The sequence below is a fragment of the Elaeis guineensis genome, chromosome 5 (assembly GCF_000442705.2).
Source record: "Elaeis guineensis isolate ETL-2024a chromosome 5, EG11, whole genome shotgun sequence".
Lineage (NCBI taxonomy): Eukaryota > Viridiplantae > Streptophyta > Magnoliopsida > Arecales > Arecaceae > Elaeis > Elaeis guineensis.
Genome location: NC_025997.2, coordinates 120,423,653 through 120,442,347, shown reverse-complemented (window position 1 = coordinate 120,442,347; position 18,695 = coordinate 120,423,653). Strand labels below are relative to the sequence as shown.

Genomic DNA, 18,695 nt, shown 5'->3' with positions numbered 1-18,695 from the left:
AGGGGCTTACCTCGAGCTCCGACAGTGTCTCCGTTTCCAATTTTCGGTGAGCACGGGTCTAAGAAAATCGGTAAAACGAGAAAGAAAGAGGGAGGAAGAAGAGAGGAGGCCGAGCTCTGGGATCCTTTGGAGGGAGGGGAGAAGGAGATTTATAGGGAATTCTTGGAGTCCTAAAACTCTTCTCCGATCGGGATTCATCGGAGAAGAAGACTCCCTTCGGGAGTCTCCTTCCGTCCCCCTTTTTTTTTTTTTTTTTTAAATCTGGGTTATTACAAAGGGCCTCTCTCCCTATCCGGTCTTTGAGTAACTGGGCCTTCGACTTTGCTCATGTTAGGATGAGGTTCTCCTCCTGTTCCTAACACGCTTAACTTCGATTGTATGAGGGGGTTACTTCCTGTCGTTTTAAGCTAATGCTAAAAGAAAAAATATACAAATATGAAACTTTTATTTAAGCCAAAGTTATCGGTAACACATCCGTAGATTTTTTGAATCCTATAGCCGCGGAAGGTCTGCTCCTCATCGGGGTCCTCCTGAAATGGAGTTGATAATCCCAATCGGAGGCCGATCTTCATGCTGCTCCTCCCTCCTTGGCGGCTCTGGCTGCGGCAGGGCCCTAGGCCGGTCTTCCCTACCTTCAGGTCGGCGTCGAACGAATCTGTCGAGCCAACCTCATCTGATGAGCTCTTCGATCTTGTCTCGGAGCTGAATACACTCCTCCGTGTCGTGACCGTGGTCACGATGATAGAGGCAGAACTTGTTAGGATTGCGTTTCCCGAGGTGTGTGCGCATCCTTTCCGGCCTTGGCAACTGCTCCCTAACCACCATCAGCACTTGAGTTTTCGATGTGTTGAGAGGGGCGTAGCTGTGGAATCTTTTCGGGGGAGAGCTCCGTCGAACTCTGTGGTCCGGGCTCCTCTGCCTACGAGCCCGGAGAGGAGTCTGGACACACTTGTGTCTGGAGGGAGTTCGAGAACGTGGCCAAGCTTCACTCGGCCCTTTTTCAACTGTGGGCTTGCTGGAGTCCCCTGTCTATCGCTCCTTTGCGGCCTCCTCGTCCTTCATCTTGAAGGCTTCTTCTGCTCGGACATAGCCTTCGGCCCGAGCCAGCAAATCAGCAAAGTCCCTGGGATATTTCTTTTCCAGGAAAAATAGAAGATCGTTCTTTTGAAGACCGCCCTTCAGGGTGGCCATCGCGACTGATTGATCCAAGTTTCGGACCTCCAACACGGCAACGTTAAAACGGTTGACGTAAGCTATGATGGATTCTCCCTCCTTCTGCTTGACGTTGATAAGGGACTTCGAACCTCTCCGGGGACGCCGGCTGCTAACAAAATGAGCCGCAAACTGATGGCTCATCTGATCGAAGGAGAAGATAGTACCCGGCTTCAATGTCGAGTACCAGTTTCTTGTTGCTCCCTTCAAGATAGATGGAAAAGCTCGACACACGATGGCGTCTGGCGTGCCATAGAGCAGCATCATTGTCCGGAAGGCCTCCAGGTGGTCAACCGGATCCGAGATCCCGTCGTAGCTTTCGAATTGGGGGAGCTTGAAGTTTGGCGGGATCGGTTCCTGCATGATCATTTGAGAGAAAGAAGGGTCAGTACAGATGTCCTCACCATAAGCAGGGGGAGCATGGCGGAGCTCTTCGATCCGTCGGTTCATCTCCTGGAGCCTTCGATCCAGGAGGTCCTCTCGACTGCGAGTCTCGAGGGTCTTCTGGCAGAGTGGAGGTAGGGATCCTCCGAAAGTAGAATCGTGATCAGACTGAGGGCTCTCCACCCTCGGATTCCCTTTTCCGGGGAAGACAGGGCGACTGGCCCAAGTGGCCTGCCCTACTACCGGATTTTGGAACTCCGGCAATGCTCTTTCTAACCGCACTGACGCTTGCGGCTGTTGCTGCTGCTGCTGCATGGCCTGCACTGCTTCGGTGAGGCCTCTGACCTGCTGAACCAGCAGGTTGAACTGCTCCATGCCGACCGCCGTTGCCGGAGGAGGACGATGAGCCTGAAAAACTGGAGGCGAGGCCAGAGCCTGAGATCTGGCCACGGAGGCCGTGGATCGCCTGGTGGATGCCTTTCGGGGTGGCATTAGGTGGAGATCTAATAGGAGAAGGAGAAGAGGATGTCGGAGAAGATGACCGGAGGCAGTCCTGTTGAGCACTCCTTTAAGAACAAGGGTACTGCGAAGACACACCCCTTCCTCTAGCGCCAATTCTGTTGACGCAGAATTCCACCGAAGCCGGAGTTGAGATAACCGCGGCCGCCGCCGGGACCTGCAAGGAAAGTCTAAACCAGAGTTGGGGGTGCTCCGGCAAGATCCTCCGATGCTCAAGTCAGTGCTCTGCTTCAACAGAAATGGAGTGTTCGAGTGAAAATTTTAGCAGAGTTTCGAGATAGAGTTTAGAGCCTAGAGAAGAACATATATGGGGGTCCCTTTTTATAGTGGCGTCAGGGGTCGTTCAGGGCCACGTAGAGTTTGTTACGGAGAGTGGAGTGGTGTCTGTTGTTGCGACTTGCCAGAGAGTGGTAGAGCCTTGAGAGTGGAGTGGGGTAGTGGCCATTGTCGTGACTTGCTAGAGAGTTCAGATCTGTCGGCTGGAGCTCGGCTGGGATGTCTGATGGAGCGGAAGCTCGTTTGAAGATTATCCGTCAGAGAAGTTCGGTTTCATGAAGAATCTGACGGAGGGTCGGCCGGCGGTGGACTTCGGATGGCGTTGGGAAGGTTCGTCTGCTGGAGGAGTCTGGGGATCCTGTGGAAGTCTGGATGGCGTCGTGGAAGTCCGACTGACGCTATTAAAGGCTGATGGCTGGGGAGGTTCGGCAGACACCGGAGGCGATCAGCCGTTGTAGAAATCTAGTTGCTGGAGCCCGTCCATTGTAGAAGCTCGTCCGATATCCATCCGCTATGGAAGCTCGGACGGAGTCTGGTTCTTGTAGAAGGCTAAAAGGAGACCGCTTATAGTAGAAGCTCGGTCGAAGATCGGTTGTCATAGGAGCTCGGAGTAGAGACCTGACCGGTGGATCCTATCCCGTCGTAGAAGCTCGTCTGGGATCCATCCACTGCAGGAGGTCGGCTGAAGTCTGCCTGTAATAGAAGTTCGAAAAAAAATTATTTATAGTAGAAGCTCGGATGGAATTCGCTTACAGTAGATATCCGGAGTAGACTGCTCGTAGTAGGAGTTCGGAGTAGATCGCTCGTAGTAGGAGTTCGGAGTCTGGTTACTGTAGAAATCTCGTCGTCGGAGAAGCTCGGATATTGATGAAATCCGAAAGAAGTTCGGAGTAGGGTCGTCTGCGGCCGGAAGAAGTCTGGAAGGGATTCAGAGAATAGTTGATCACTGTAGAAGATCGGCTGGTAGTGAAGCCCAGAGAGCCTTTGGAGCGGCCCGATAGATGAATGGAGAAGCTCATTGTCGGAGAAGTCCGGAAGTTCGGACGGTTGAGGAGGTTCAAAGAGATGCCACATAAGGTCGGAAGCCGGAAAAGTCCTGGAAGGGTCGGTCTCTTACAAACTTCGGCCGGAAGATATTTTATACCTAACACCAACCATCATGGATATATATATTTTTTAAAATAAATAAATAAATAAAAAAAATAAGAATAGATAAATGTGAATATGAATAAATCCAACATAAATCAGTTGAGTTCGAGCATATCTCTAACTTTCCAATAATAATAAATAAAATATTAAAAATTTTGTAAATTAAAAATAACACCTGTTGTTTGCAAAAAAGAAGGTCTAAAAAAAAAACAAGATTAGGGAACACCAGATTTAGAAAAAATAAAATAGTTTATAAATAACTTATAATCTACATTATACATAAAATATTTTTTTATTATTTTAATTATTTTTAATATATATATAAAATAAATATTAATAAATTAATAAAATAAAATATTTTTTCAAGAAACAATTACATCCCATGGCATGGGGTTATAAGCTAATTGTTAATTATAACTACATATGGTTATCAAACAAATTTTATATAACTACAGTTGACCTGATTTGATGTGAAAAATTTGATGAAATGTTAAAATTAAAATTATACCATAACTAATTTTAACTGAAATATTATTGGCTTGGATTTGGGTTCAATTTGCTGACTTGACACAAATATATAAATTGAATTTGGATCAGCATAGGCACCTGTGAATAAATGCTATGCAGTTCATGATGTCAAATAATTGGTAAAATTGCAAATGGTTTAAGATCATTCTGTAACTTGAAGAATATTAATGGAACCTGAGACTTGCCACTTGAAGAGCAAGACGCCAACCACTCAAACTAACAGCCTTTGATAATTTGATGAATATTGTTATCCTGATCCTGATTTATTGTTTGATGAATACTGACAACTAGGGATGGATGATAAAATTGGATCAGATTTCATCCAACCTTTCTTCTCAGAAAAAGTAAAAAGAAATTAGGATGAATATATCCTGCACAGCTTAAACGAGTCCCATTTCCCCGTCTTATTCTATAAACCAAGCCAAGAGCTTCTATTCTCTAAATTCTACCCACCTTTTGCAATGCCACATTATTCCATATTAGTCCTGCTCTTGCCACTCTATGTCCATACATGTTGTATTCCTCGTGATCACTTGATGATGTACATAAAGATCTCTTCGATTTTATCTACTTCCCTTGCAGTAGTCCTCATAGAGAAATTTCTGTGTCATTTCCATAGGACATCTGTGCAAAATGTAGAAACTTAACATGGAAGTCTAATCTCAATTTTATAAGATTTTTACAGTAATTACACAACTCTGATTTGTAAAGAAACAAATAAACATTAGACTTAATTTATAGAAGATCTAAGATACAAAAACTTGGTAAATAGAGGAAATTCTACACGTGTATGGTGTGATTATATCAGCATTTATATTCACATGCCTTGAGATGTTCTTCTGTGGCATGGAGGGTGGGAACCTTAACACTCAATGATATATCTGAGCCTTGATTTTGGACCAGGGAGAAAGTTATACAGGCTATGCCATCTGGGTCAACATCCAAGCTGTATAAACGCTGCCCGGCAGCAAAGCTACCTAGTAGTTGGTATGATCTCTCGGAGCCGTCCATTGCCAAGCAGAGATCATCTGTACCTGAAATAGACCAACAAAAGTCTCTTGTCATCGCGCCCAGGTGGTTCAACTCCAGTGCAATATTAATGACATGCAGAATTAACTGGATTTGTGAAGAAAAGAAAAAGATGATAAATGTTATTATGAATGGGGCAAGTTACAATAACCTCATTTAAGGAGAAAAACCACTCATTTTCAGAAAACTGTGAATTATTAAACTGTCAATTTAGGAGAGAAGAAAAGAAGAGAGAAACAAGAGGAATGTGGGAGCACCAGAAAGAAAAGCACTCAGTGATCCTGTGCCTTTCATTTATGAGTTTGGTAAACAAATTTTTAAAAGGATGCAACTCATGTGAGCGCCAGAAAGATATTCATTTGTTTTGCTTAGTTGTCACATGCATTTCTTTTATGTTGGGTAAACATGATGGTATAGAAATGATGTGATGTCCTCCAAAAGCTGGTAGTTTAACCAACCCTTGGATCTTGGAGACACAGAAAGACTCAGAGCAAGCATGGGAATGACATTCAATAGGAAACAATAAATTTTTGCTATGAATCAACACAAGGAACATAAGCAGGCATTGAAGGAAACGCCATCTGATGGCGATTTTTATGCATGCTGAATTTCAAAAATTTTATTCATGTGCACAGTAGAAAATAATTTTAGATTTAAACAATTTAAATCTAATTAGATTTAATCTAACAAGCATGCATAGAGATCATATCTCATACCCAGAAATCATTACATAAACAAGATTTAGATCTGTTCTAATAAAATCTAAAATTTTACCTTTGTGCCAGTAGATCTTCACCGCAATTTGAAAACCTATGGATGTTTTTTGAGGTTTCTTGGAACCACACAAGCGTCCGGCCTCTATAGATATCCACACAGGACTGATCTCGATTATAAGGCTTCGAAGATCACTGAGGTATTAGCTCTCTTGCAGATCTTTCTCCTTTCAGATCAAATCTGATTTCTTCTTCTTTTCTTCTCAAGAAAGAGGAAGAGAATGATGAACTAGAAGGAGGAAGAGGAAGAAGAAAATCCCCTTCTTGTTGGGCGGCACCAAGAAGTAGGGAGAGAGGATGGGGCGGCAAGAAGGAGAGAGGCTAGATGGATCTCAAAATTGCTTAAGGCGTCCTCTCCAAGGGGTCCTATTTATAAACCTCAAATCTTTATCCTTTCATGAGATTAATTTGAATCAAATTCAGATTACAAGGATTTGAATCAAACTCAAATCTTGAATCCTAATTGGATAAGGAGATAGGAAAGAGAGGGAGGAGAGAGAAGCCCAGAGGGGGCACGCCAACACCTTGGCCGCGCCCTCTCTTTCCCTTCTTTTATTACACGCACGCCCCATGAAGGGGGCCGTCGGCCCCTTGCTTCCATGTGATCGGCACTCTCTCTTGTGGCGTGAAAGAGGAGAGAGAGTCCCAGTCCAACTGGGAACTCCTCTCCTTACCCCTTTTAAATTGGTTCCAAACCAATTCAGATAAAGTTAAGCCAAATCCTATTTGAACTAGGAATAACCCCAAATTGAACCAAATTAAATCCAATTTAATTTGTTCAAAGCCTAATCATTAATTAAATGATCAAATCAAATAATTAATGATTAATTCAGCAACAATTGCTTAATGTTCTTCCTCTAACTCACTAACCCTTTAGCAAGTCCCTTTTGTAACTTTTACAAATTGATCTAATCATCAATCAAATTGATAATTGAGTTCATCTATGAATCAAATTCATAATTTAATTATTTGATCAAGTCAAAATCTCTTTTGTGTGTGACCTCATAGGTTCTATTCTATCTGATAGTGAGACATATCATGATCTCCATCATGAATATCATTGAAATCTCTTTCAATAGATTGGAACACTTCCAACGCACCTAATGAGAATTATTGACCATCAATTAATTCTCGTGGATCTCACAATCCACCAGTGACGTCTAACAGCATGTAGTGGCAACCTAGCAGAATGAAAAAATCTGAACCTTTAGGTGTAGCTAACGTATGATTCAGTTCTTTTATCATGAGTCCCGACAAGATGAAGGTTATGAAAAACTCGTCAAACCCCATCATCTATCATATGTAAGATTTAATCAGCTCGAGTTTAATTCGTGATTCCTCATGAAAACTCTTTTCTATCAATCATATCGCCATGGCCACGATCTTAAGAACTCAGCTTTATATATCAATAGGACTACTCCTTAACTATTAAGATCGATAGATCTCGTCTAGGTGCACATCCTATTCCTACAGCGAATCTACTGTAACCAACAAACACCGTAAGAACCCGCATTATTAGGAGACTAAGTGAATATGCAGTCAAACTATAACAACCTCACTGTGAACAGCCGAGACACCGTAGGTCAAAAAACTACTCACACAACTACAACATCGAGAAAGTCACTGACGAGTGAGTAGACATCCAAGTGACTTCTCGTTTTGATCACGTTCAGTACCATTGTTCTCTAACAACTACTTGCACTCTCACTCACTGTTCCCACATTGTGGATTCGAGACTCGTTTATCTTTAAAGCAAGTGATCTATGCACTAAACTCATCGGATCAATCACCGTCCCCATGATGATCCATCAGTCGGGAGCAGTTTAGAAATCAACCATTAATGATACATGTCTAAAATTTTCAACTCTTAAGAATATATGTCATCATCCTATTAATTTTTTGGATGATTCAAGGACACATAACAAGAATGGTATTGAAAAACTGCCCAATTTTATTTATAAATAAAATGTATCAAGTACAAATTTATATTCTAGAATAATACAATGTGTCTGTCAAATTGACTTTAGGGCATACATCTAACAGGCATGGGATTCCGGATGATTTTGATATTGTCATACGAGAACCGTTCACATGTGTGCTCATATTTTTATAGTTTTTTTAATATATACCAATTATACTTTTTACTAATGTTTTAAGACTTACACAACAGAGTAATCTCTGTAGGACTCTATGTCCCAAGAAAGATATTAATTGTGCACACAAATTGTTTTTTTGAAGGAAACATACAAATTGTTGTTTCATGTATGCATCATAATGCAGTTTACCTGTACATGCTTTACATGCACAAAAAGAAAATTCTAACTTTAATATTGTTAAATACAGGAACAAACTTGAAGCAAAATTTTGTCACGAGTCATCTTAGAAAAGGTTTTATATTTTCCTATGACCATCTGTGAAGTGTCAACTTCAGAATAGCTCACAGAATAACACATGGTATCATTATTGTGCTTCTACTGGCCTTGGCCAATATAATACCTGTTATTGGAATATTTGCTATATATTTTTTTGTTCTTTTGCATTTCAGATGTATTTTTACTGCTCCATAAAAATCCATATACTTTTTATTATACTAAACAATCTTAACATGCATGACTCAGACAGCTTTTTTAGGGATCTCTATTACCTATTTTCTGTTTCATAAATCATTGCATATATGATTACTTATATTTTTATTGTCGACTAAATCCATGTTTCATGACTCTGAACATGTATGATTTTGAAACGTCTCACTATGCCACTATGTTCAAATGCAGTAATATAAGGGAAAAAAATCCTATCTGCCTATCTGTTAGGCCCATAGCATCCCTGAGTGTTGCTTCCAGTTTCCTGTTAGATCCCTTGCTTGTTTCTTTAGTCTCCTATTAGACAGGGAATCTTATCCAGTCTCCTATTAGACAAGGAATCTTATCCAAAAGTCCCATGTCTTCCATGAAATGAGAAGCATAACTGTAAAATCGACTGTAAACAATCTTCACTGATGGGATTATGATCACCATCAAATGCTCCTTCAATAAATTACATGCACAGCATCCGCATAAGAACTAGTGCTATGAAAATAATAAGTTACTCCTTGCTTTGAAGCCAATTAAACAAAATATAAGTAAACAACACATAATACATTATTTTCTACATCATAGACATGGCCTCCACATATGTAGGCTAAGTTACATAAACCTGATGATATATCAATTGTTTTTGCGCCTTTTCCTTTTTCCTTCCCTGCAACCAGGAGTTTTTCTTAACATGAATGCAATCTAAAACTTCCATATCATGGCCATTCATAATTCCTTCATCAAACCTTATACTTTCATCACCCATAGTGACTGATTTATGAAAATTTATCAGGGCTGAAACTGGATCGGATACGGATCGGATACCACAATATCCATATCCATATTTGTTGTGTCTGACGAATACAAATACGGATACGGATATTATTCAGATATAAAAATTCGTATCCATATTTATTTTAAATGGATGTGGATATAATTTAGATACTGAAAATATGGATATAATTACATATATTACTTAGATAATTAAACTTTATGACTACAGAAGCAAAGATATTATTAAATAAATGATAAATCAAGTTAATAACATGTTTATATAGTTGTATATTTTTCTTAAAAATTAATTGGTACTATATAAAATTATATAGAATTATATATAGATTCAGATATTTGGATACAAATTGGATAGTTGTCTATCCATATCCATATCCATTTTTCTTTGACGGATATGGATACAGATATGGATGTTAGTCGGATTCTCAAATTTCTATCTATATCCGGATTTATTTGGATACGAAAATAGATCCAGACGGACAATATCCATACTACTTTCATTCCTAAAATTTATATTCCTTGAAATTGATTTCCAACAAGCTATAAATAAGAATATGTTGAGTTGTACCTTTAGAAAAGGAACATACTCAAAATAATAGAAATATGCACATAGACAGGCCAATGAGCATAATCCAAGTTGTAACCTCAAATGGCAGCTGATTCAGTATCCCCTTTGCATACTCTCTCCAGCATCACTCAGCCCACAAGGTTTTGTCACTGACATATCGCGACCCTTAAAGCCTGTCCCTCTTTAATATGATACATCTGGGACAAAACTTTGTTATATCAAGGTCATTATCATCTTCATCAACTATCATTCACTAGCTAAGTTTACCATATTCCACTCTATTTCAGACTTTCTTAAGTTACTTTATGTTTTCTGCAGGAAAATAATGACAACCAGAACATATTATCAAACCCACTCTCCTAAGTGCAGGATAGCCAACCCACTTCATATTAAAAAACTTGAAGGTTTACTGAATCTAGCAAAGTGTTCCTTACAAAGTGACTAGTTTCTTGTGCTAAAACACATATGTTCTTGGTTTCAATTTTTCCCCTCTTAATCTACGAATAATATGCCTTCCAAAAAAGTAGTTCTGACATGAAACACAAAATTTATCTAGCAATCAATGCAACCTGGAGTAAACTACTAATATAGAAATTGTGTATCTCTATTCATAGTGTATCTCCAAACTTAGTGCCCATGCATTTCCAAAATAATTAAACAAAGCTTCTACACCATGCAAAAAGATCGATAGGAGAAATGCTTACTGAACCACAAAAAAATGTATTCTGTAAGCTAAACTATATCCTGCAACTACGAAATCTCCCATTCCTGCAAAAGATCAAGACTTACACGCAGCAAGCTCCTTCTGTGTCTGGTATAGAAACTCCAACGCCGCCGAGACCTCCTGCTCGAACTCAAGAAAAGGCCCTTCATCAAAATCCATCTTCCGGAGCTTGCAGAGCCCCTCTCCCAACTCCATCATCGCCCCTCTATGGTTCTGAAAGCCCACCAAAAACCCTAAAAATCCCAACTTTAAAACCTACAAACGCTAATTCAACAAAATATTAGATTTTTATAGCTCGCCTGGTTGAATAGGTGATGGAACCCCACGGCGCACTGGAGAATCCCATGGAGAAGCGTCCGGATCGGCTCCTCCGCCCCGTTCCACAGCTCCTCGAGGAAGTCGTGGCACCGGTGGTAGTCCCCCCCGTTGAACAGCTCCGCCGCCCGGTCGAAGCTCGGGTCCTCTCCGTCCGGCAGTCCTTCCGGCAAGCCCTCGCCGCCTGAGAGCCGGTGCCGTACCCGGAGATCGGCTTTCCGGAGAGGCAACCGCGCCGAGGAATCCCCAGATCGAGGCGGAGAGAACAAGTAGGGTTTCGTGGGAGCGAAGGATCGATGGAGGGTGATCGGGGTGGGCGCAAATCTCGAGGTGGAGGCCATGTGTTCCGACGGCTTTGCTCCAGTTCCCGCCATTTGAAGACGGGAGCAGATAAGAGGAAGCGGCTAGAATTCCGTACGAAAGTGCACATATTAATCGTTTGCGGATACCACATCCCCCGTCCGTTTGGTCCAGTATTTGTATCCGGCCCTTAAATGGCATTGGTCCGCATAGGATTTATCTGCGGTTGACTTGCACCTTTCCTCGAATAAAAATCTTATTACCCTTTTCGAAGTCCAAAACCCTTCTTTTCTCCCGCCAGAGGATGGAGAAAACTGTCTCCTCTCGTGTTTAGATTCTATCTGATCGTTGGTTTCTCGGAGAGATTGGGGTTTCGATTTGGAGAAATTAGGTTTTTTTTGGAGCTTTCTGTGGCTTCACTGGGTCGGAAGATCTGTGGAGATTAGGGTTTTTTGGAGGAGAGAGAAGGAATGTCTCAGCAACTGGGATGGAAGCACCACGCTCTTATACAAGCTTTGATGTCCCGTGGCCCATTAGATGAGAAGGAGTTCCATGAGATTTTTATTGGCATCACGGGAAAAAATCCAGGTATCTGTTTCGATTTTAACGGCAAAATTCAGGTTCTTCGCGAGTTGGATCTATTTTTCTTTTTCATCTCTCTGATTTTTCTTCATGGATGTGATAAACCAAACTTAATCGGTGGTGTAGTAGTTTAAATTTTTGATTCTTATTTAGCTTATTGATGTTTCTCGGGTCAAGTTTCCTTTTTGATTCCTTTTTCCTTTTTATTGGTATGATAGGAACAAAATTCACCAATGATGTGATAGTTCCAAGTAACCATTTTTGTTATAATCAAATTCAGTTCTTTTGTACTATAGTTTGAATAAAAATATCTTTCTCTATATTCTTACTTTTTATATAAAGTGGCCAGACCAAATTCAGATTTTTCAAACTATTTTCAGTAGAAATGTATTTAGAGCACCCCAAGATTGATCGAACTCGTAGCTGAGGGGATCAGTTGGGACCTGTACTGGGGTTTGTTTTAGGGTCCATTAAGCATCATTCTTTGTATAGTACAGCTTTGGTTTTCCTACCACTAACAGTCTGCATGATAATTTGCAGCCACACATCCGCAGATATTCAATGATTGCCTGCTCAAAATAAACAAGGAGCTAGCTTTTGTTCAGTTTGAGCTGCGGGCATGCAGAAACCAATACAATGGCAAGGTTTATTATGGCATTATAAATAATGTAGCTGATGAGCAATCAAAACTTGGAACTAAGTATTCAGTACCACAGATTGCATTCTACAAGGGAGTGGTATGTCTCTATTTGCTCGAATTTTTTTGGATTGATGTGTTTATTTTGTTAATAATTGATAATGTGCATGTGTGAAGTATTGTTTACTCTACTGTAGATTTTAATTGAATGCCGATGAGAAAGCTGACTATTCGAAAACAACTGAAAAAGTGTGCAGTTGTAATAGGGTTTGTGAAAATTACCTCACAGATACTCATCCCCATGCCAATCAAATCTTTTGTCACTCATGCTGCAAGCTATGGCTGCAAATCATTTTATATGAATACTATGCATTGGTCCTTTCTCTCCAACTCTAGGTTTTGCCCTACTGCTACATGCTTACAAAATGTCCATCTTAAGGACTGAAACCTGACTGAGAACCACATTAAGAGTCATAATGGATTTTTTATGTCAATACATTATGAAAAACCATCTTTCTATTTTCACTTTTGACTTGTAATACTGTGGCTTGATTCCACTGGGTTTTTATGTTTAGGCATTTCAATTTTGTACAATATCTGAAAATTGTGATAATGGTGAAAACCTTCAATAACCCTTCAATCTGATGTTTCTTTGCATGCAAAAATCGTCACAAATGTACCAAAAAGTTTGTTTGTGATTCTCAGAAGCCAAAATCTTCTATGTAGGGTGTTACACCCCACTTCGAAATCTCTCTCATGGTCTAATATCTGTTTGTATGGATACTTTCTAGGCATTTTCAAACCTAGAGCTTTTTGAGAGCTAGACACTAGTGCTCCTTAAATGAATCCAACATGTGACAGGCTCCCAATCCTAGTAATGAAGTTTTGATTGCTATAAGGAAAAAAAAGTTGTCATTTACTGAGTTGTGGAAGACAAGGCTAAGCGAGAAATTGCTTTCTGGAGATCTGAAGACACAACACATCATCCAATGTGAATAACTAATGAAATAGCCATGATTAGTTGACTTCTGTTGACGTGTTAGCCACAAGAAGGCCATCTCCTGCTCCTTTCATTTGACTCAGATGTTTTGTACCTCATCCATATCCTTGGGTAGCTGTAAATAAGAAAAAGAAAAACATAGCTTAATTGTTGGAAAGTAGTAAGCTATGAACGGCACAAGTTCATCTAGACCTGACATGTGGAAATATGGGATTGGAAAACTTATTTCAACATGCCAATGCTACTGTGCTGCTCTGTAATGCTTAAGAGTGACAGGTGGCATAACTAACCTTGGTTTCTTTCAGTATCATTATTCATTTTGGGAAGCATAGAGTTGTTTTACCCAGGGATTCAGGTCTCAGTGGGACTCCCGTGGGACATTGGGACAGGGTACCATCCCATGTGTTGGGACAGGCCATCCCGCTAGCGTCCCAGCATTTCGATTAGGATACCTTGGGACATCCTTTGTCCTAAGTGTTGGGACGGGGCAGGATGGCGATGCATCCCATTCCATGGGAAAATCGGAACAGTCCCGTCCTATAGGATTTAAAACTTTGGTTTTACCCTTGCTAGAGGATGCTTGAGAATAATGACCTTGATTTTTCAACACTGTTGAGTTCTATAATATTTTAACTTTTCACTTTATTTTTCTAACATATAAGGAAGAGTTTATTTGTGGTTGTAACCTCATTGATTGTCTTCTATTTATATTCTTTAATGACAGCAACACATCTTTAGTTCCTATTATTTGAATGCATGCCTAACACCTCTACCCATGTCTCTATGATCGTGCATGTGGTGTTCATTGTTGATTGTAATCTAACATTATTGTGGAGGACAAGTGATGACGACAAAGAAAATCTGTTGTTGACATAGCAGGTAAAAAGATGAATTCAAAATTCCTAATGAGGATATATCATTGAGTTTTCTAGTGCTTGATTCATGTAGATGGTGATGTCCAATTGCGGTGACAGTTATGATGTCATATTTGATGTTCGCTTATTTGAAGAGAATGTTAGAAACTATTTAGTAGCCATTTATATATATAAAGTCACAACTTTGATCCCTGTCTTGCTTAACATGACAAGTTGGATTAAATTCTGATAAAGTCATAGTATATTTGCTAATATTACATGCATGCAATGTTGTTAAGATTGGGATCAAGTTGTAAATCATAGAGGGATAGATCAGATCCGATCATGAATCGGATCGTTGAAATATGAGTCAACAGCGAAGCGGAGAATGGAGAATAGAAAACAGACATATGATAAGTCTAATTTTCACTGATTTAGCCCATATATTAGTATTTCTAACGAAAAAATGTTCTATTTGGTTATTCAAGATGTTTATTTATATTCTATCAATTTTACTATCCTTTTATGCACAATAAACAAGGATAAGACTTTAAAATATGTAACTTAAGAACTACATAGTCAAAGAAATTATAGAAAATGGATCTAGCCTTTTTTTTTTTTGATGGAAAATGTGGATGTTGGAAGCTTCCGACCTAGACATGATCTAATATGTCAATGACATAATCCAATTGGATATTGTGATTCAAAGGAATGTATAGTCCATCGTATGGATCTAAACCTTGTGATCCTAAACTGGTCCTGATCCAAGGAAGGGACTCGAATTGTTTAGGGCCATTTTGATCCATATTGTAAGATCTACATCATGAATCGTAAAATTTTAACAACAATGCATGCATGTGTTTATGGAGATGTACTTCCAAACTTTCCATCTTGTGGCACCAATGTGAACCATTGGAATTTGTAATGTTGACATCCATTTCCATGTTATTGTGGGACAAGTCCTTCATTATATATATGTCTTACCATATGACAGCTTGTAGATTTTGACAGTCCGATATATCTGGCATCTATATCTTTTTGAGGTTCTAACCATGATATGCTTTGATTTTGTACTACAATTTAGTGCTGCATGGACACAAACACGGGAATCAGATTCAGAAACATATCCAAGACTTACTTGGCAAGAAGAAAAGTGGAGATACATGGATATGCAGGATAGAAGATACTTTAAGTTAGATAATATATTTATACTTTTTAAATTAGAAGACACTGTCTCTAAGTTCTTTCATCTACATGTTTCATATGCTACTCAATTCTAATGTCAAAAATGAGTTTCTAACTCATTGCTGGAAGAGTCCAGCACTTCCCAACTCTAAAAGCCCCAAACAAAGAATTTCATAAGGATCCAAGTTTCTGGCATGTGTCTGTTTTGGATATGTTTCTGACATAATTTTTTTGAGCTAGACATGAATGTCCAGGTAACACTGCTCCACTTTCTTATTTTTGTAGTTGTTTGTTCATTTGGATGTTAATTTTTCTTTTAAGGTAAATGGATGTTGTTTTGTCCTTTCTCGTTAATGGTAGATCCTAGATGAAGTTCTGACCATCTGTTAGAGAAAAAAGAACGAATTGATCTTGTAGGATTCTAAGAAGTGGATGATTATTCATTTGCCTCTCATATTCCATGTATATATGGGACACCGAGGAAGATCCCAAAGGTATTTCAAGAATAATCTAATTCTGCCTTTGTTCGTTCCATTCAAAGAAAGGAAGGATCCAAAAGAATCATTCTTTCTTTTAGTTGTTGAATCATTGGTTGCTCAATGTTTGATGTTCCACATCCTAATTGCCAATGGAATCTAAATAATCTATGGTTTGATCAGAAGACCCATTCAATTGGCTAGAATCCCTATGCATTTTCAATTATCAGCTTTCTGTGTTCAATGGCTTCTTTGTAAGCCTTATTTACAACCTTTTTAGTTTTGTTGACCTTTCTTTGATCTAAGTGTAACTTAATGATGTAAAGCGAGATGATAATCTATGATGTCTTGGTAGTATCACATGCCACGAAAGGCCTTCAAGATGAAGACAGTAGACATGCTTGCATATTGCTGTGCTGGTGTTATTCTATGATGGCAGCATTCTTTGATATCCATCTTGTGTAATGAAGTGAGAGAACTAGGTTTGCAATACTAATAATTTTCTTGTATGCTCTTATTTATTGCAGATAGAGGCAATCGTTCAGGATATGTCAACTCAAGGCTGCATAACCAACATTGAAGCTCTTAATGTCCATCTTGAAAATCAGGTTTTGAGTGCATTCCCCACTTCTCCTCTTTGACCCACCCCCATCTCATGTACACACACATGCAAACTTTATCTCTAAGAATCTAGACAATGCATATGAGCTGTTAGTTTTCCAATAAGTGAAGTTTTGGTAAAATATGCTGTTGATCTTGATTCTTTAGTGTCTGCAAAGGACTAGAAATTAATTTTGCTTATTGACGTAATGTAAACAAAGTGTATGTACATTGTAGTCAAATCCTTGTCATCCTGGGCAGCACAAGGGACTGACCTTAGAAACCGTAATTCATCCTCCTCAATAAAGCATGGATCATATTCAGTCAAGCCAGAATACGGCCTTGTAAGGGGTGCCTCAAATCTAGGATGAAGGGGCAAATGAGATCTCATAGGTGGGACACATGGAATTTAAGGACTCATTTCATTTTAAAGTGGTTGATCCTTGTAGAAGCACATACATCAAGATGTTTACTAATTCCTAAGCTTTATATGTTTGTATGTATGGTCAATACATCTTTGATGGTCATTATAGCTTATTTATGGATTTTGCTGTTGTCTACTTACCAAAATGGAGTGGATTGCCTTCTTGTAGCAGTAGACTTTTACATATTTTATAGTTAATGGCATTATAAAGCTTTTTACTATATCTTGGTATTATGGAATCTGTCTAGCATTCCTTTTAATGCTGTTCTTATTAAGTTTATTAGCAATTCATATGCATCTCATCATAATGTTCATTATTGACCACTTAATTGTGCATAGTATCCCAAGTCTTTTGGGGTTCATATCTTTACACTCCTATAATTCTGGTTCAGGTTCAGACTGAGCAGGCTTCACAAGATAGTCAATCTCATATCCCTGCTGCATTCAAGAGTTTCTCGTTGTCTCAAAAGGAGAAGGCTCTTAATGATCTCATCCAAGATCAATGGCTTTGCTATACTTCTGATGGTAAAATTGGACTTGGTATCCGATCGTTTTTTGATCTCCGAAGCTGGTTCCGTAATAATGATATTCCTTCCTGTGATGTCTGCAATGAAGCCGGGGTGAAGGTTTGTTGTCTCTACAATAAATTGCTGATGATAATAATCTTTTTGGTTCCTTAGAATTATATAGCTGGTTCTCTGTCGGTGGATGGATGTTGTTGTCAACTCTTGCTGCAGGCTTGAAGATTATCAGAGGCTGCATGAATCGGACAAGTTTCTTTATTTTTACGAGTCATCTATTTCCCTTTTCTCCTGATATATTTTCTGATGACAATATGCTCAATTCATCTATTCTCACTTTATTCTATTCAATTAAACAGGCTCTTACGTGTCCAAATGAAGGTTGCCCTGTCCGACTTCATGATTATTGTTTGAAGAAGAAATTTTCTCAGCGGAAGGTGACAGTCTCCCTCCCTCGTACTTCTTCCCCTTTATCTTATCGTCGAGGGAAGAAAGACTTCTTTCCAAGTAATTGTCCCTTTGAATTTTAGTACTTACAATTGGATAATTTGCGGTAACATAGGGTTCAAGAGCTTGTCCTGGTTGCGGTACGGAATGGCCTGGATCTCAATGCCAGGAGGAAGATCATACAAATACACCGGGACAAAGTCAGATGACTTCAGATGATCCCATTATGAGAGGAAAGCGTAGAAAAGTCAAAGCTGAAGCAGTTGAAGCAACTCAGGCACCTCCTGGCCCCGAGAGAGCGAAGAGGTTGAGGAGCTGCAAAACTGAAGCAGTGGGAACCGCTGAAAACGAGGCCTCGCCTTCTAATTTGAGGAGGAGAAGTCGCAGATCTAGCCGCATATAGCTAGTACAGTCATGGGCTCTTTTGCTTAACTTGTAACTAGTTTTAATGTTGGGTCTCTTCCTTTGACTGCCATGTATCAGGAGTCTGGAGTCACTTTACTGCCTTCGCAGCTAACTCAGATGTATCCGTCTTTGATTCTTGAGAAGGGTCTATCTTTCAATCTGAAAAGGTTCTGGAGTTGTTAGGACTGGTACCGGCAAAATCAAAGCTCCATTTTGGAGTTAAATCCGTGCCAGCCCACCAGCTTCTTCCTGACACATTTCACCCAAATGAGTCCTATTGTATTCCACCTGGTGCAATGTTTATTCTGATGTCCTCTGGTTTGGCTTTTGTTTGGTTCAGATATCATGAATGCTTTACTTTGTTTAGTTTTAAGCACCGGCATTGGCAAGACTTATTTCCTGCATTCTGAAATTGTTTCTGT

The 18,695-nt window shown here is 39.6% G+C and overlaps 2 protein-coding genes across 2 annotated transcripts; one reads left to right on the top strand and one right to left on the bottom strand.

Moving 5' to 3' along the window:
* Positions 1 to 4,719: 4,719 nt before the first annotated feature.
* On the bottom strand, positions 4,720 to 11,241 carry LOC105046133 (uncharacterized). The gene is made up of 3 exons (XM_010924652.3): positions 10,827 to 11,241; positions 10,593 to 10,740; positions 4,720 to 5,102 (listed from the first exon to the last, which is right to left on the bottom strand). Exons 1-3 carry the CDS (start codon positions 11,214 to 11,216, stop codon positions 4,873 to 4,875), a joined length of 768 nt encoding a protein of 255 aa, XP_010922954.1. The 5' UTR covers positions 11,217 to 11,241; the 3' UTR covers positions 4,720 to 4,872.
* A 185-nt stretch (positions 11,242 to 11,426) lies between these two features.
* LOC105046134 (uncharacterized) lies at positions 11,427 to 18,601 on the top strand. Its single transcript, XM_010924653.3, has 6 exons — positions 11,427 to 11,730; positions 12,265 to 12,461; positions 16,404 to 16,484; positions 17,293 to 17,526; positions 17,781 to 17,858; positions 17,984 to 18,601. Exons 1-6 carry the CDS (start codon positions 11,613 to 11,615, stop codon positions 18,269 to 18,271), a joined length of 996 nt encoding a protein of 331 aa, XP_010922955.1. The 5' UTR covers positions 11,427 to 11,612; the 3' UTR covers positions 18,272 to 18,601.
* The last annotated feature ends 94 nt before the right edge of the window (positions 18,602 to 18,695 follow it).

What these genes read in the sequence shown, in the direction of transcription:
- LOC105046133 (XM_010924652.3), bottom strand. Translation starts at nt 11,216, where the DNA reads ATGGCGGGAACTGGAGCAAAGCCGTCGGAACACATGGCCTCCACCTCG. An exon ending in TCCATCACCTATTCAACCAG is followed by an intron (nt 10,741 to 10,826) that starts GCGAGCTATAAA and finishes GTGGGCTTTCAG; the next exon opens with AACCATAGAGGGGCGATGAT. An exon ending in ACAGAAGGAGCTTGCTGCGT is followed by an intron (nt 5,103 to 10,592) that starts GTAAGTCTTGAT and finishes GGTCTATTTCAG; the next exon opens with GTACAGATGATCTCTGCTTG.
- LOC105046134 (XM_010924653.3), top strand. Translation starts at nt 11,613, where the DNA reads ATGTCTCAGCAACTGGGATGGAAGCACCACGCTCTTATACAAGCTTTG. An exon ending in CATCACGGGAAAAAATCCAG is followed by an intron (nt 11,731 to 12,264) that starts GTATCTGTTTCG and finishes GATAATTTGCAG; the next exon opens with CCACACATCCGCAGATATTC. An exon ending in TTGCATTCTACAAGGGAGTG is followed by an intron (nt 12,462 to 16,403) that starts GTATGTCTCTAT and finishes TATTTATTGCAG; the next exon opens with ATAGAGGCAATCGTTCAGGA.